Source organism: Ambystoma mexicanum, chromosome 4q (assembly GCF_040938575.1).
Source record: "Ambystoma mexicanum isolate Mex_15411 chromosome 4q, UKY_AmexF1_1, whole genome shotgun sequence".
Classification (NCBI taxonomy): Eukaryota; Metazoa; Chordata; class Amphibia; order Caudata; family Ambystomatidae; genus Ambystoma; species Ambystoma mexicanum.
The window spans coordinates 928,083,330-928,098,324 of NC_090928.1; the positions used below are offsets into that span (position 1 = coordinate 928,083,330).

The 14,995-nt window shown below is 49.3% G+C and overlaps 1 protein-coding gene across 5 annotated transcripts in view; it reads right to left on the reverse strand.

The window, feature by feature from the left end:
• EML4 (EMAP like 4) overlaps window positions 1-14,995 on the reverse strand; it is a 1,387,551-nt gene that overhangs the window by 836,919 nt on the left and 535,637 nt on the right. For all 5 annotated transcript variants that reach the window (XM_069608481.1, XM_069608484.1, XM_069608483.1 and 2 more), the window contains one exon: window positions 13,759-13,878. In XM_069608481.1, coding sequence (XP_069464582.1) covers window positions 13,759-13,878 — 120 coding nt within the window. The remainder of the gene's footprint in view (window positions 1-13,758; window positions 13,879-14,995) is intronic.

Below are 14,995 nucleotides of genomic sequence, written 5' to 3' on the forward strand. Positions count from 1 at the left end.
GAGGAACTTGAGGGGGGCCCGATGCATTGGCTGAAAGGGGGCAACCATGGGACTCATCAGAACAGCTTTGAGTTCCCACGCCAGGGTAGGAGCCTTTACTGGCGGGAAAGAACGAAAAAGTTGTATGAGGAATTCCTTAACGTATCGATGAGACAAAAGTGAAGACCTTCCTGGGGACCTGGTGTAGCGGGACATAGCCGCCAGAAGCACCATGATCGAGGCATGCACCAGTCCGGCATTGGACAAGGATAGCAAATATGGGAGAATCTACGGGGCCGTGATCTTATGCGACTGGCACCACGAAGCGAAATGCTTCGACTTGTGACCGTAGAACTTCAAAGTGGATGATGCCCTGGCCTTGGCAAGGACCTCTCTGTAGTCGACATATCCTACAAACTGTAGGGCTGCAGGAGTCCAGCCTTCGTGTTGAGCAATCCTGGGTCATGATGCAGGATTGTGCCTCCTTCTTTGGCAAGAAGATCCCGTACCACTGGTAGCTTGATCGGAGGCGACGCCGACAGGCTGAGAAGGTCCGGATACCATATCTGCGTCAGCCACCCTGAGGCAATGAGTAAATCCTGCACCGACACTGTCTGAGTGTACCGATGACTCGTAGCAGGCGAGGCAACAGAGTAAATGCGTACAGAAACATCCCTTCCCACAGGAAGGAGAACGAGTCTCCCGGCTCCTCGGTTGGTGGAATCTGCCGGCAAACTTCTGGTATTTGGAATTTTACGCCATTGTCGTAAAAAGATCGATCCAAGGCCTGCCCCACTTGGCGAAGATATGGTCCACCTCGTCCTGCCGAAGTTCCCACTCGTGACAGGAGTGCAATTCTGCTCTATTGCCCCTTTTCGTAGCCCGTACTTCCTCCAAGAGCTGAGGGATGTGCTGCTCTCGACGGGCCACCAGAGGGATCCGAGGAAACCTGTGCTGAAATCCAGGGTATTGTCACAAATCTGCCATGGAAGCGGTGGAATCCCTGGAAGCTGATCTAACGTCATCACTCCTTTGCAACAGGGTTGACGGTCTAGCAAACTCCCAACATGGCCGCCGCAATGTATTCCCAGCACGATTGCATCGCACAGGTGCGTTGCAACCCTCACTTTCCGCTGGGTCAGATGCTTCAGAGTTCACTATGCTGTTCGCTTTGCTCTTCCTTGCCTCTCAGCTTGTGCCGGTCCTTCCCCAGAGTAAGTATTTCCTTTTCCCTGCTTACCGCACCCCATGCGCAGACTTGGTCTCTCTTTCCCTCCTTCAGCACCTTCTGCTCTCCGAGCATCCTTGCTGGGACTACCACTGCCAATTCTACTTACTCGCCACAGTTCATCACTACCAGGTTTTTTTTGCCACTAGGCTTTTCCCTGGGCAGGGGTCGGCTCCACGGGGTCCCCACTGCCTGGCGGATTGCATATAAGGCAATCTGGTCTCCGGGGGAGCTTGCCCCTACCTCTTCCAGAAGAAGGACAAGAAGACAACCACCCACAGAAGGAAAAAGAAGACCAGAGTCCCCAGAAGTATCTCCTGAAGACCCAGGTGAGGAGACAGAGGAAGAGGTGAGCATGAGGACACTGGAAACAGCCTTAGATTTTCCCAATCGCTGACTAACCTAGTCAGCCGGCCTCCCACCAGAGTGCACGAGTGAGGGTCTGATGTCTTGGCCAGTACAGGTTTGCTTCGGGGCCCGGCCGGCGATGGCGATGCTGTCCTGCTCCCTCGTAGGCCAGGGAACGGCCTCTGTGGGCTTCCTGGGTCGTGGATCTGTAAGGCTGACGATACATGGAGGAGAAACTTTTCAAAAATCTGCACGCCTTTCCTCTGAAGGAGCAAAAGGAAGAGAAATGCTGCTGGGGGTGCCCAGGGCACGGGCCATCTCCGTATCCACCTTGATGGCCTGCAGGGACTCATCGACTACCTTCCAGAAAAGGTTATCTCCGTCAAAAGGCATGTCCATTACCTTCGTTTGGACCTCCTGGTGGAAATTCATAGCCTTCATCCAGCCTTGACAACGAAGGCAGACACTGTGACCCATCTGCCAGAACCCTCTGTCAGCAACGTCCAGCGCAACTGTGATGGCGTGATCCGACGCTAGCTCTCCCTCCATCCTCTTGTCGTCGGGGAGGAACTCCAGAATCGGGCCTAGCTTGTACCACAGCTCCCTGTCGTACCTGGCTAGGATCACCAGTCTGTTGGCCGCCTTGATGGTGGATGCCACGGTGTAAAATCACTTTCCTCCCCATGGCGTCCAACTTCTTACCCTCCCTGTCCAGAGGGACTGAAGACAAGGACGGGTTAGATGACCGATTACCCGCAGTCGCTGAAACCACTGATTCCGGCAATGGTTGCAACCTCAGGCACTTGAGTGCGGATTCCGGAACTTCTTCTCTAGCCTATCCCACTTGGCTGAAGCCGTGCACGGGTTCTTTAAGGGGGCTAGGCCCTCCTCCCACACAACATGATGGTCTTCCTCTTGGCCTCGCGCCTCTGGTACAGGAAACCCTCCTTCCTGGTTTCTTCGGGCACAAGCTGGAACAGCTCTCAGCCTATGGTGATCATGAAATGGAACGACCCCCACCTCGTCCGGTACGAACGCCTTAGGTTGCGGGGACCTGCTGCCCGCTCTGACAATGTTGTGGATGTATGCTTCCCTGTACCCATGTCTGTGTCTGCTGGGGAGCGATGCGGATGTGGAGGCTGAAATGTGGTTGTCGGAGGGCCCTTGTGGCATTCTTTTCTTGATTTCTGACACCAATGTGTGGAGGGTTGATCGGCTTTCCAGAGACATATGGCATCAACACTAGGCTCCGCCCTGCCATTGTCCTCTTCTACGTCCTCCGGGATCGTGTGTAGGGACACAATCCGTGAGGGAAATTTCCATGGCTTGGGTCACAGCCTGGGACTGATCCGGGGTCTCCTTGCCCCCCCCTCCCTTTTTCCACCCTGAGGGGCTGGAACCGGTTCTGAAGCAGTGTCCCGGCAGACCTTGTCAAAGTCACCACGGCGGCCTTGCGCCTCCGAGGGAGGGATACATTCAGTGCTGTGGGGGCTACCTTCTCAGGGTCAGCCTCTTTAGCTGAGAGCAGCCGCCACCAGGTCTATCATCAAAGACTTGTAGAGATGGTATGTTGTACAGATGCTATCTTTAGAATTTAAACAGCAGAATCACTCTCCCAGCTTCAGAGTAGTCAACATGTGCAAAGGACGACTTCACTTTTCTATGAAACAGGTATGTGCATTTCTAGTCCATTAACACAGCACTGATTTCATTTTCTACCTGAGGGAAAAAAATAATAATAAATCACATGAACCTTTTACATTTTTTAGGCTAGATTGTTGGGTGGGGTCACACTACTTCATTAAGAGAGCCTGGACCACTTTATATGTATGTCGCTTAGGCACTGCATGTTCAAAAAAACCTCTGGAAGATCATGGACGAAGATTTATTTGAGAAAGGGGAAACCATTATGACACAGTTGTTTTTATTCAACAGCTTTGACTGCGGTTTCTGAAAAGGATATCTAAACCTGGGGAAATAACCAGGTTACTAACCGTAGTGACCACCTTACCCCTAGTCCATAGTCCCCTTTCCTCCATACTTATGGGACATTCCTCCATCCTGTGGGACTGGACCGGAGCACTTTGTAAAGGCATCCAAAATTTTGCAAAACATTTAGTCCTTCCTCTCTTTCTACATGGGGCCCGACACACGGCCGTAGCCCCGCCCATCTCGGCTCCGCACTGCGCATCGCCCACCAGTCCTTTTCTATCACCAGGTCAGAGACATTTAGCAATAACAGAGGAACCTTATAAGAGGGGACGGAGGGCGGGTGTATGTAGGAAAGGGGACTATGGACTAGGTGTAAGGTGGTCACTACGGTGAGTAACCTGGTTATACTCCTACGTCCCGTCCCCTTTCCTCCATACTTATGGGAGAATCCCAAGCACTCCTTACAGGAACTATGGGTGGATGGAAAACAACCCTTACTGAAAAAGCTTCTTCAGCACAGCCTGACCAAACTGAGCATCAGGTCTAGACAATGCTTACAAAAAGCCGATGGGGAGGCCCAAGTAGCCGCCTTTTCAATGGTATCCCAGGGGACATTTTTCTGAAAGGCAACTGCGGCTGCCTTGCCCCGCACCAGATGTGCATGAATACCTTTAGGAGGCTTCAGTCCTTAAGACTCCATGATGCAGGCAGCGATCCTTCGAGAGATAGTCGCTTTAGAGGCCTGCTTACCTTGTGGACTTCCAAAAGTCACCAACAGTTGAGAAGAGCTCCTAAATTCGAATATTCTGTCCAGATAGAACTTAAGAGCCCTTCTAACATCCAGGCAATGCAGAACCCTTTCCGCCTCTGAAGCGGGGTTCGGAAAAAAGGCCGGCAGGGAGATTGACTGGTTCAGATGAAAATCTGAAACCACCTTCGGCAGAAAATCAGGGTTTGTCCGTAGGACCACCTTATCCTTGTGAATAACCAAGAAGAGATGCTGCACCAACAAAGCCTGGAGCACACTCACGCGCCTTGATGAAGTAACGGCAACCATAAAAAGACACCTTCCACGACAGGTGCTTAAGGTCCACCATGGCCATTGGTTCGAAAGGTTTATGGCACAACGCCGACAGGACCACATTTAGATCCCACGACGGGTGCGGACTACGAATTGGAGGATAAAGGCACGTCAAGCCTGAAAAATGTCTCTTAACCACTGGCTTAGACAGAGAGTAACAGCATTAATCAGTAGATAGGTAGGCAGAAACCGCTGAAAGGTTCTGCATGACAGAACGTGAATTCCCGACTCTGCTAGGTAGGATACAAAGGACAGTACCGTGTCAATTGTAGCCACCCTTGGGTCCAGCTGCTTGTTTAAACACCAATAACAGAACCTGAGCCATTTGCTTCTGTACTGGGGCCTAGCAGAGGGTTTTCTGGCTGCCTGAATAATATGCATGTTATCTGCAGACAGGCTAAGATGTTCTAAAGACCTGAACTCAGGCACTATGGTGCCAAGCTGAGCGATTGTGGGGAGGGGTGCCACAGCTGTTGCTCCCCCTGGTGAAGAAGATCGGGGGTCACCGGTAATCTGATCGGCAGATACGCCGACAGGTGTTGAAGTTCTGAGAACCAAACCTGGCCGGCCACCACGGGCTATGAGTAGAAGGGAACAGTTTGCCGTGTTCTTCAGTTTGCAAATCGTCCGATGAACCAGGGCCAGAGGCGGGAAAGCATAAGCCCTCATGTTGTGCCATGGAATCTCGAGAGCATCCACCAGAGAGGGGGCTCCCAGAGGAAGTTTGTTTGCCGCTGTCGCAAAGAGGTTCACTTCCGGAATGCCCCAACGCAGAAAAATCCATGAGAGGATCTCTGCCTTCAATTCCCACTCGTAGCTAACCATCGTCCTCCGACTGAGGGCATCTGCCGTGACATTCAGCTGGCCTGGAATGTGTACTGCAACTAGCCAGACACCATGACGAACTGCCTATTCCCAAATTTGGATGGACAGGTCCACGAGAGGGAGAAACTTGGTGCGTCCTTGCTTGTTGATGTAATACATTGACACCACATTGTCCGTGCGGATACGGACCACTTTGTTGGCAATGATCGGTGTGAACGCCTTGAGCGCTAGGAAGATCACCAGAAGCTCCAGATTTATGTGGAGGAGCTTGTCCTGAGATGACCAAAGATCCGAGACCTGAAGAAGATCCAATGTTGTACCCCACCCTAGAAGGGAGGAGTCCGTCATAACCGTCAACATAGGGGCTGGGTCCTGAAAACCTGCCCCCACCGACAGGTTGCTGAGAGACGACCACCACTCCAGGTCCGCTCTCATGGAAGCCGGAATCGTTATCAACTTGGAGTCCGGATCCACAGCCTGCAGCCAAGAACTCCGAAGAGCCATCTGAGTCCGCCTCATCTTGAGACGAGCAAGAGGAAGAGCCAAAACGCACGAGGCCATGAGGCCCAGAAGCCTCTGGAACCACCAGGCCGACATGCTCTCCGACTGCGCAAACATCTGACACATGGCTAACAGATCCGCCATTCTGTCCCCAGTCAGGTAAACTCTGCAGTCGATCGTGTTCCAGCGAAAACCCAGGAAAATCAAGTCCTGAGAGACTGTCATGGAAGATTTCCGCCAGTTCACCGACAGCCTGAGGTGGAACAGGAGCTGGAGGAGAGACTGAAGATTGCCAACGGCTTTCAATGGGCAAGGGCTGCCTAGAAGCCAGTCGTCCAAATACAGATACACATGGATACCCTGCAGACGAAGATAGGCCGCGATCACCGACATCATCTTTGTGAAGACACGCAGCGCCGAGCTGAGGCCAAAAGGAAGCACTCGAAACTGGAAGTGCTCCTCTTCCACAGAGAAACAGAGATATCGCCTGTGTGGATTCCAGATATGCATGTACGCATCCTGAAGGTCCACCACGCTGAGCCAGTAGCCCATCTGTAAGGAGGACCGAATCTGGCCGGGCGTGATCATCCTGAATTTCTCTTGGGGTAGGAAAAGATTGAACTGGTAAAGCTCTAGGATGGTGCGCAGGCCAGCCTGGTTGGGTTTGGGAACCGTAAACAGCCGGGAGTAGAAGCCCTCCCCTTGTTCCCCAAGGGGAACGGGTTCCACAGCTCTGAGGTGCAGAAGCTTCTGAACCTCGGCTTTCAGGGAGGACGACCCGGAGTGCTGGAAAGGAGGGTTGAAGGGTGGGGTAGGGGATAAGGGTAAGCTGAAGCCTACCCGAGCGACTGACGAGACCCACCTGTCCTCGGTGATGGTCTGCCACGCCTCCCAAAGAGACGCAATGCGTCCTCCCACCAGGGTATCGTGCAAGCGCAGAGAAACCTCATTTAGCAGGCTTTTCGGTGGTGTTACCACCTAAACCTGAGGAGGAGGCAGAGGAGCAGGATTTCCGGTCTAGAAACCCCCTGAAACCAGAGGAGGGCCGGCTTTGTGACAACGGTCTCTGGGTCCTAAAAGGAGTTTTAACCAGGACGGACAAGGATTTAGCTGTCTGGGTGCTGTCCTTCGTTTTAGTGAGCTCCACATCCGTTGTGGAATGGAAAAGCTCCTTACCGTCAAACGGCAGGTCCAACACCTTGTCCTGCACCTCCTTTGAGAACTTGGTGGCATGCAACCACGCCTGTCGAGAGGTATCAACTCCCAGCATAAGGCCCTGAGCCGAAGTGTCGACGTGATTAGCCGCGGCCTCAAGCAGATCCTGGGCCAAGACCCTGGCATCGGATAAACCCGCCTTAAAGTCTTCCAGCTTCTCGGCCGGAATTAACTCCTCAAACTCCGACAGACCTTTCCACATCTTCATATTCATATTCATATTCACCCCCGCTAACACCAGTTCTGCATTAGCCTGCCGGAGCAGCAAGGCTGAGTTAGCGAAAATCTTCCTCCCAAAGGAGTCGAGGAGCTTGTCCTCCTTCCCCAGGTCCCGAGTAGCCATCGTAGAAGAGGATGCTGCAAGCCTGGACTGTAAAGTGGCCGCAGCCACCACCGTGGAGGAGGGGGGCGGACAAGATAAGGCCACCTCTTCCGAAGAATGCAGCCTGTATCGCGTGTCAATTTTCTTATTGACTAAAAGTTCAGAGTGTGGCATTTCACAGACCCTACGGACCTCAGCCAAAACAAAATTCTGCAAGAACAGGCAGGTACGCTCCAAAGGAGACAGGGTGAACGCCCTCGAAAGCACACCCTCCTCGGGCACCGGAACATCGAATAGGCACATCATGTCCAGTACCCGGTCATGAAAAGCTCTAATAGAGCGGGGATGGTCTTCGCTGTCCTGATCGCCCTGCACATCATCCGACAGCTCAGGATCCTGCTGAACCGTGTCAGGCACTGCCCTGTCCATGGGAGACAATGGAGGCAAGGGCGAAAGGGTCGGGTGAGGCACCGGGGCAGCGGATGGAGCTCGAGGCGCAGGCAAGCATATCTCCCTAAAAAGACCCTTGAAATACTCTCTCATGGGGTCAGTACGCACGAGCGTCTGAAATTTGCCGAAAAAGGCGTCCTCTGGAGATGGTTTTGAAGCTGCCGGAGGAGGCCTCTCATGAGGAGGATAATTCCAGGGACGCAGAGGGGAGGGTTGCCACACTGGCCCATCCCGGAAGTGGCCACAAAAATCAAGGGTGCCGAACCCAAAGGACATTGTGCGGAAGGGGCATCTGAGCGTTCCAGTTGTAAACTGGACGAAACGGATGCGCACAAGGCATTTTATTTTCTCCTTTTATGTTCTCCCGCAGAACCAATTCCTACACCTGACACTGATGGCTCAGTTGTAGGAGAAGCACCCAAAATGGCCGCCGTTGTCGTGGCGGAACGGCCGCCATTTTGCCATCACCTGGGGGAATTGCGGCACGTGTGGAAGTGAGGCAGATGTCCCCGTCGGTGGGTCAGGGGTCTTAATTTTAGCCTTTACATAAGGAACCATGGCCGAGCCGGTACTATGAGGCCTCGTACGTTTCTGCGATATACCAATAGCCAAACTAGCCTTCACAGGAAAGACCTCGCCACTGCCGGTAAATCCACTCCTTGCCCCCTCAACAGTTCTGGCGTCGCCACAATGGCGGGCACAGTGAGAAACAACTTTCACCAATAAGGCCTTGTCAGGCCTCTCAGAAATGTTGGTTACTTTAGCCTCTGTACGAGGGACCTCGGACCCAGGTCCGGTAACAGCCTTACTAGCGCGGGCCTCGAACATCCTTTCAGTAACACCAAGCCCAACCAAGGCATCCGGTACTTTTGAGGGAAGCCGATAAAGAGGCCTCAGAGGGAGCTCCCGGACCCAACGACTCAGCAAAACTGGGTCTACAAGCAGCCCCCACAGGAGGGGCCTCGGAGCGTACTCCGGTATCCACAGGTCCCTTACGGAGACCCTAGGAGAAAACTCTGGTACAATTATGGTGATAGAGCGGTTGACGCTCCTCCCGGCCTGGGAAGAGCCCGGAAAGGTGTCTCCCGGCCGGGGTGCTCTGAAAAGTAAAGAACTTACCGGGAGTTTCTTCTTTTCGTTGATAAAAGATTGAAAATGCGAAGTAGGAGTATGTCGAAACACCTCCTCCCACCGCTCCAATCGACACGGAAGTGCCCCGACCGAAAGGGAATCGCAATAAAAACAGGAGTCCCAACGGTGGTCCGGACCCAAAAACTGTAAACAAAGAGGATGGGGATCCGCCCTCACGAAGCCTCGATGACACGATGAACTGGAAGTCTAGTTTGAACGACATATAGAGACTAGTACACGATCGCTAGCAAGAGCCAGAGAGGAGGAAAAAGGAAGAAATCTTCCACGAATGCAAGTGCGTCCAGTCCCGAACGAGCGGAGAAAAGAACTGATGAGCGATGCGTGGGGTGGAGCCAAGATGGGTGGGGCTACAGCCGCGTGCCGGGCCCTGCGTAGAAAGAGAGGAAGGACTAAAATGTTTGCAAAATTTTGGATGCTTTTACAAAGTGCTCCGGTCCCGTCCCACAGGACGGAGGAATGTCCCATAAGTATGGAGGAAAGGGGACGGGACGTAGGAGTAAGGTGAGTCATACCAACATTGGGCTCAACCTTTATAAAGCAGATGTGAGGAGGTCAGGATACCAAGACGTTTTTTCCTCTCTGCTTACTTCTATGTAAAGGCGGCAACACCCTTCTGGCTTCCAAAGATGGAGGAAATAAACAGATGTGGATGTTGTCTCCTAGCAGAGGATGGAGGAGTTAGATTGGTGAGGACATACAATAGTCTGCCCTAATCAATGTCATCACATTTCATTAGAATATGAAAACAAACATTCCTTCAAAGTATGGCTGTACTTTTTCACCAAAAGACGAGCTGACAATATATATATCCTGAGCCAGGATGTCGCCTTTAACACAAAGCCAGGTGAAGCTTAAACCAACCACCTTGAAGTTGGGAGAATAATGAAATAATTCATAGTTTTTCCTCTGGTTAAAATCAGGTCATTTCTGCCCATTAGCATGGGATTAAACCTAGCAAATTATGCTGGGGGTCTAAACCTGCCACCTTCAAGCATGGTCTATGGACATAAAGGTATTTGCATTCCACACCAGAATCTTTGAATTACTACTCAGCAAGTAAATAAGCAAAGCCAGCAATGCTCCTGCCATTGGTAATTGTGGAAACAAAGTGTAAAGGACAGAGTTGGTAGGAAAATAGGGGAAGGAATCATGATCAGGACCTATTGTGGGCCATGTACACGCATGAAACACGTTACATGATCATAATTATTGCACTGTAGCAGTCACATGGGGTTTTGAAGTCAATTGTGATATTGGTGGGAAGCCAGAGGAGTTACAGGGTTTCTTTCCAGAACCAGATTGAAAGATTGGCTCTCGACCAGTTTGAGGTGGAACTTGATAGGCAAAGATGTGGAGTGGTTAAATAGGAAGGAAATCGGATTGTAGTTCGTAGTAGCTCTGCCTGGTCGACATAAATTATAATGGAGGGGCAGACAGTGATGCACGACATAGGCCCAGAAGCCTGACTTGCCTGGCTTTAGGACCAAAACGCTGTACATTTTCATGGGGAAGACAGCGATCAGCACCTGCACACATGGCTAGGTGACATGTTTAGCAAATAGGTTTTATTTTCAGATGCAGAAAGCAAAGCAATTGGCTTGCAAATCTTAAAATGGATACCACACTAGTGGAATTTAATAGTCCTAGATGGCTGCTGTTAAAATTAGAGGTGGCATCTTCAAGAGAAAGGTTAGACCCCTTTTCCTGTTTACACATCCAGGAGCAGTAGACAAAGGCAATGAAAGGAGAATTGGAAAAAGACATTGGAAAAACAGGAAGAGGACAGCAGGGCAGTTGAAGATAAAAAAGTATGTGATAAAAGTGCAAAACATCAAAAAGGAGCCTTGAGATGCTGGACAATGCTTGGGTTTAGGCCCAGGAACATGAACGGCTTGCGATCTGAAAGTTCCACGTTGTGTGATAATTTGGAGTAAGTAATAAAATGACTGGGTGATCAGATCCCTACTGTTTACTCCCTTGGTTGCTTCTAGATCCATTACTGGTAAGTTGCCTGTTAGATCCCTACTCCTTTGTTTCGCTGCTTCACTAACCATGTTTTTGCCTCTGCCTGTAAAGCACTCTTGCTTACCGACGCTAGGTCCGTGCTCAGTAAATACCCTAATATTATTAGGAACATAATATCAGCATTTAGTGTCATTTGTGTAAAAGTCAGTTTTTTAGAAGTCACAGAGGCCTGGTATTTGTCTCCGGGCCTTTGGAGGCAGGTCACTGCCCCATAGCCTGATCCACTAGCCCTCTAGCAATTTTAACTTCTAAAATTATTTTGGTGCTTCGCGCGCGGCCTGTTGTCTTACTCTCCCCCCCCTCCCCCCCTCCCCCCTTCTCCCTTCTCCCTTCTCCCTTCTCAGCCCCCTGCCCTGATTGGCCCGTTGCTCCTCTTAACGCACCCTCCCAGCGCAGCCCTTTGCCCAGCAGCCCCTGTGGCTAAGGGCCCCAAGGCAAAGGGTGGATCCTACAGTAGCAGCTCCAGACAGTATGTAGGTATCAGTAGGGGAAGCCAGTGGCCAGCCGTCAACCAGCAGCAACTACCAAGGTAAATGTGGCATGGGTGGGGAGTAGAGCAATCAACTCTATTGCAGAAAGCCCTGCCACTCTACCTTACCTCAGAACATAGCTGGACAGGCTTCTATTACTAACCAGCTTCACAAGGAGGATTGAGAAGGGTGAGGATTGTTGAATTATTAACTGAGCAAAACTGGGAGAGTACTGTGAACATTAGCCTGCATCACACTCTTAGGGAACTGTTAATGTTGCCTTGAGCCACATCTAGAAAGTCCCACATTGGGATGGAACTGTGATTATTAAGAAAGAACTGTGAATGTTAACCTGCATTGCTCTCTTAGGGAATTGTCAATATTAGCAATCTCCCACTATATAGTACTCTCAAATCTAGGTGTAACAAACCATCTATGTCTGTTATATTATGAAAACATTCTGTACTACATTATATTTTAAACCTACTGTATTGTGAAACCTAGGCCTCTCTCTCCCACTATACAGGAATCACAAATCTAGGTGCAGCCTCCATCTTTGTCTATTATATGTGAAACCTATTGTATTGTGAGGCCTAGGTCTCTCGCCCATGATACAGGACTCTCAGATCTAGGTGAGAGCCTCCATCTGGGCCTACTATATTGTGAGATTTACTGTATTGTGAAAGTGAGGCCTCTCGCCCACTATACAGTACTCTCAAATCTAGGCATTGAGGCAAATTGCGAAATGTTAGTTGTGAGACTTAACCCACTAACCAGAAACCTCAAATCTCTGCACACTTAACTCAGACAAAAGTCCACACAACCACCTCTCGCACAGCAAACCGCACACACTTCACCACACCGCAACAACAAACACATAAGCCGCACCAACAGCACACGAGGACGGACATCGATCCAATACTCACACCCAAGCTCAGCGCACGGTGAAAACCGAACTGAAGCTGCCAACAGGACACCACTTCTCTCACTATCCTACTCCCTCTTCACCCTAACACACCCCGCCTTCTCGTTTGCAGATCCGCCTGAGCGCCTGGGTCCAATTCCATTGGTGACTGTGTGCGGTACAAATACCTTTAACATTAATTTAGAAACCGTCTTTAAATGAAATACTGAATAAGGAGGACTCCGAAGTTTAATGTTGGACGGGAAGCAACCCCCTTCATATTTCCATGGTGTCTATTGACGGGCAGAGGAGCAGGTGTCCTGCAAATTAAAAGTAACATTGGGTTTGTATAATTAATACGTTTTCTGAGATGCCCTATGGGAACTCCTGGGTACAATTCAAAGAACGTGCTTCTGGGAACAACTTCCATTCATTCTGGTCATTAAGCGTTTTTCTGCACATGACCTTGTGCAGATGTGTCGGCTCTTATGAATGTGACTGCACTGATGGGGTTTAAAGCAGATACGCCTGGCATCCTCGGACCTGAAGACCCTAACTCATAAAATAAAATCGTGTTGATCTCTACACTCAACCCTACTTCTCCACCCCTACACTGCATCCTAGATGTAACCCCCCCAGGTTGCATTATCTATGTACAGAGCTCCGTTCATTCTCAGCTAGGCTTGCACTTTATAAATCACATACATACATCACAAACAAAATGGGCAGGGGTGGGGGGGGGGAGCAACCAACACCTTGCTCGTAATGCAGGCTTGGGTCAGGAGATGCAGCACACATACTGAACAATCTTATAGGCCAAGGGTACAAATGCAAGCAAACCTGCACCATGTGAACATGTAGGCCTTTATACACAGCCATATGCTTGCTGAATTTTATGTATACAACTACATCATTGCCTATGAAATGCTGAGCAAATACTACAAACATTAAACATTTCCCCCCACCCAACTTGTGGTTAATCTTCCAATATGGAAACCCCAAAAAAGAAGGGTTTCATGGTAAAAAGAGAAATAACAAGAAGCAGCAAGTAGGTGGGCTGTGAATGTGACCGTTAAAAGAATGAAACCACAATGTCCTGGAGCAGAACACTAAAGAATCATTTCAGAAATGTCAACACGTACCAAAACCAGGAAGAGTCACCTAGGTCTGAGCAATGCATTCATCTTTAACTTTTAGACAAACCAAACGAAACATCCATCTTTGTGATTTGCATTTAAGGTGATGGCTTTCTTTTCCAGATTTCTCATTTCCACTTTTTTTGCTAGATAACTTTTAGCGGATGAAAAACCTACTTGGCTTACTTACTTGTCTGCATTTTTTAAAACTTTGGATCCCAATTTCGACGTAGAAGCTGCCCGTAATAGCTTGTTTTCAGAGCTCTCCCTTGCGTTATGCGTTTTATCAATGGTTGTGCTTCGCTTAATGCTGAAAGAAAAAGAACACCAAATTGAATGAGAATGGAATCTATTTTTCAGGATGACCCACAGGATGCAAAGGCGAAGGAGCTGGAAAAGAAAAGCAGCACCAATATTTCCTTAAAGCAGATTCAGAAACCAGAAATACAGTTGGTTAGAAAGTCATGGTTGGATGAGTGGAAGCTATAGGACTTGGCAAATGCAATTTAATTGTATTTCTTAAAAGCAAAGCTGCGTTCAAAAGCTAATAATAATAATGGGATTATAGGATTTAAAGGTACACTGCTGTCATTAACAAAAATCAGAGCATATAATGCAAAAATGAACCTAAAAAAGATACACACTTGTTGGAATGGTGAAAAGATAGTTGTTTTTTGTTTGACCATTTAAGTGCCATTTCAATTTATCAAGCCATACTTTTTCAGGTATGTATTAAGATTCTAGTGTCATCCCCAAGTATGTCCTTGCTCGGTCTTGTCTCAAGGTTCAGTGGCATACGTTCCCATCCGTAGGAAGCATTACTAGTTTTTGCTTGCTGAGCCAAAGCAGACTGCAGATAGGTATTGAGATTGAAGTCCAAGCTTGCAGAGGATTCCAATGTAAAATAATCTCAGTATACTACACCCTTTCCTGTTGTCCCCAACGACATTAGGAATTCTACCCGGAGGTATTTCTCCAATGCACGATTCACAGCAAACCATACCAGCACATGCAGAACACATTTGGCCGACATGGTAATATGCGGTGTGAAAATCCAAACCTAACATTTACTAAGTAAAAAGTAGCCATTGGTCCTTGCCTTCACTAATTTACTATTTTGCACTTGAAACATTTTTCAAAGACCCGTGTGGCGTGCCTCCGTCTAGTCACTGCTCATCATTGTGCTCCAAACCTTTATTTTCGGATTGCTTGCACTGCAAATGGTGCCTTCGTGGTTGTGGTCTTTGGGCATTACCCATGGAATGTTGCTCACCCCTTTATAGCTCATCGATCTTCTTACATCTGTCTCTTCCCTTATGCCTTTGAACAGGCTTTATTTGAATAAAAGCCATTTTTCAAAAATCTTTCTGAACCCTTTCAGACATCATTTATGGTCTCCCACGATATTAATACAATGTGGGCAGAAA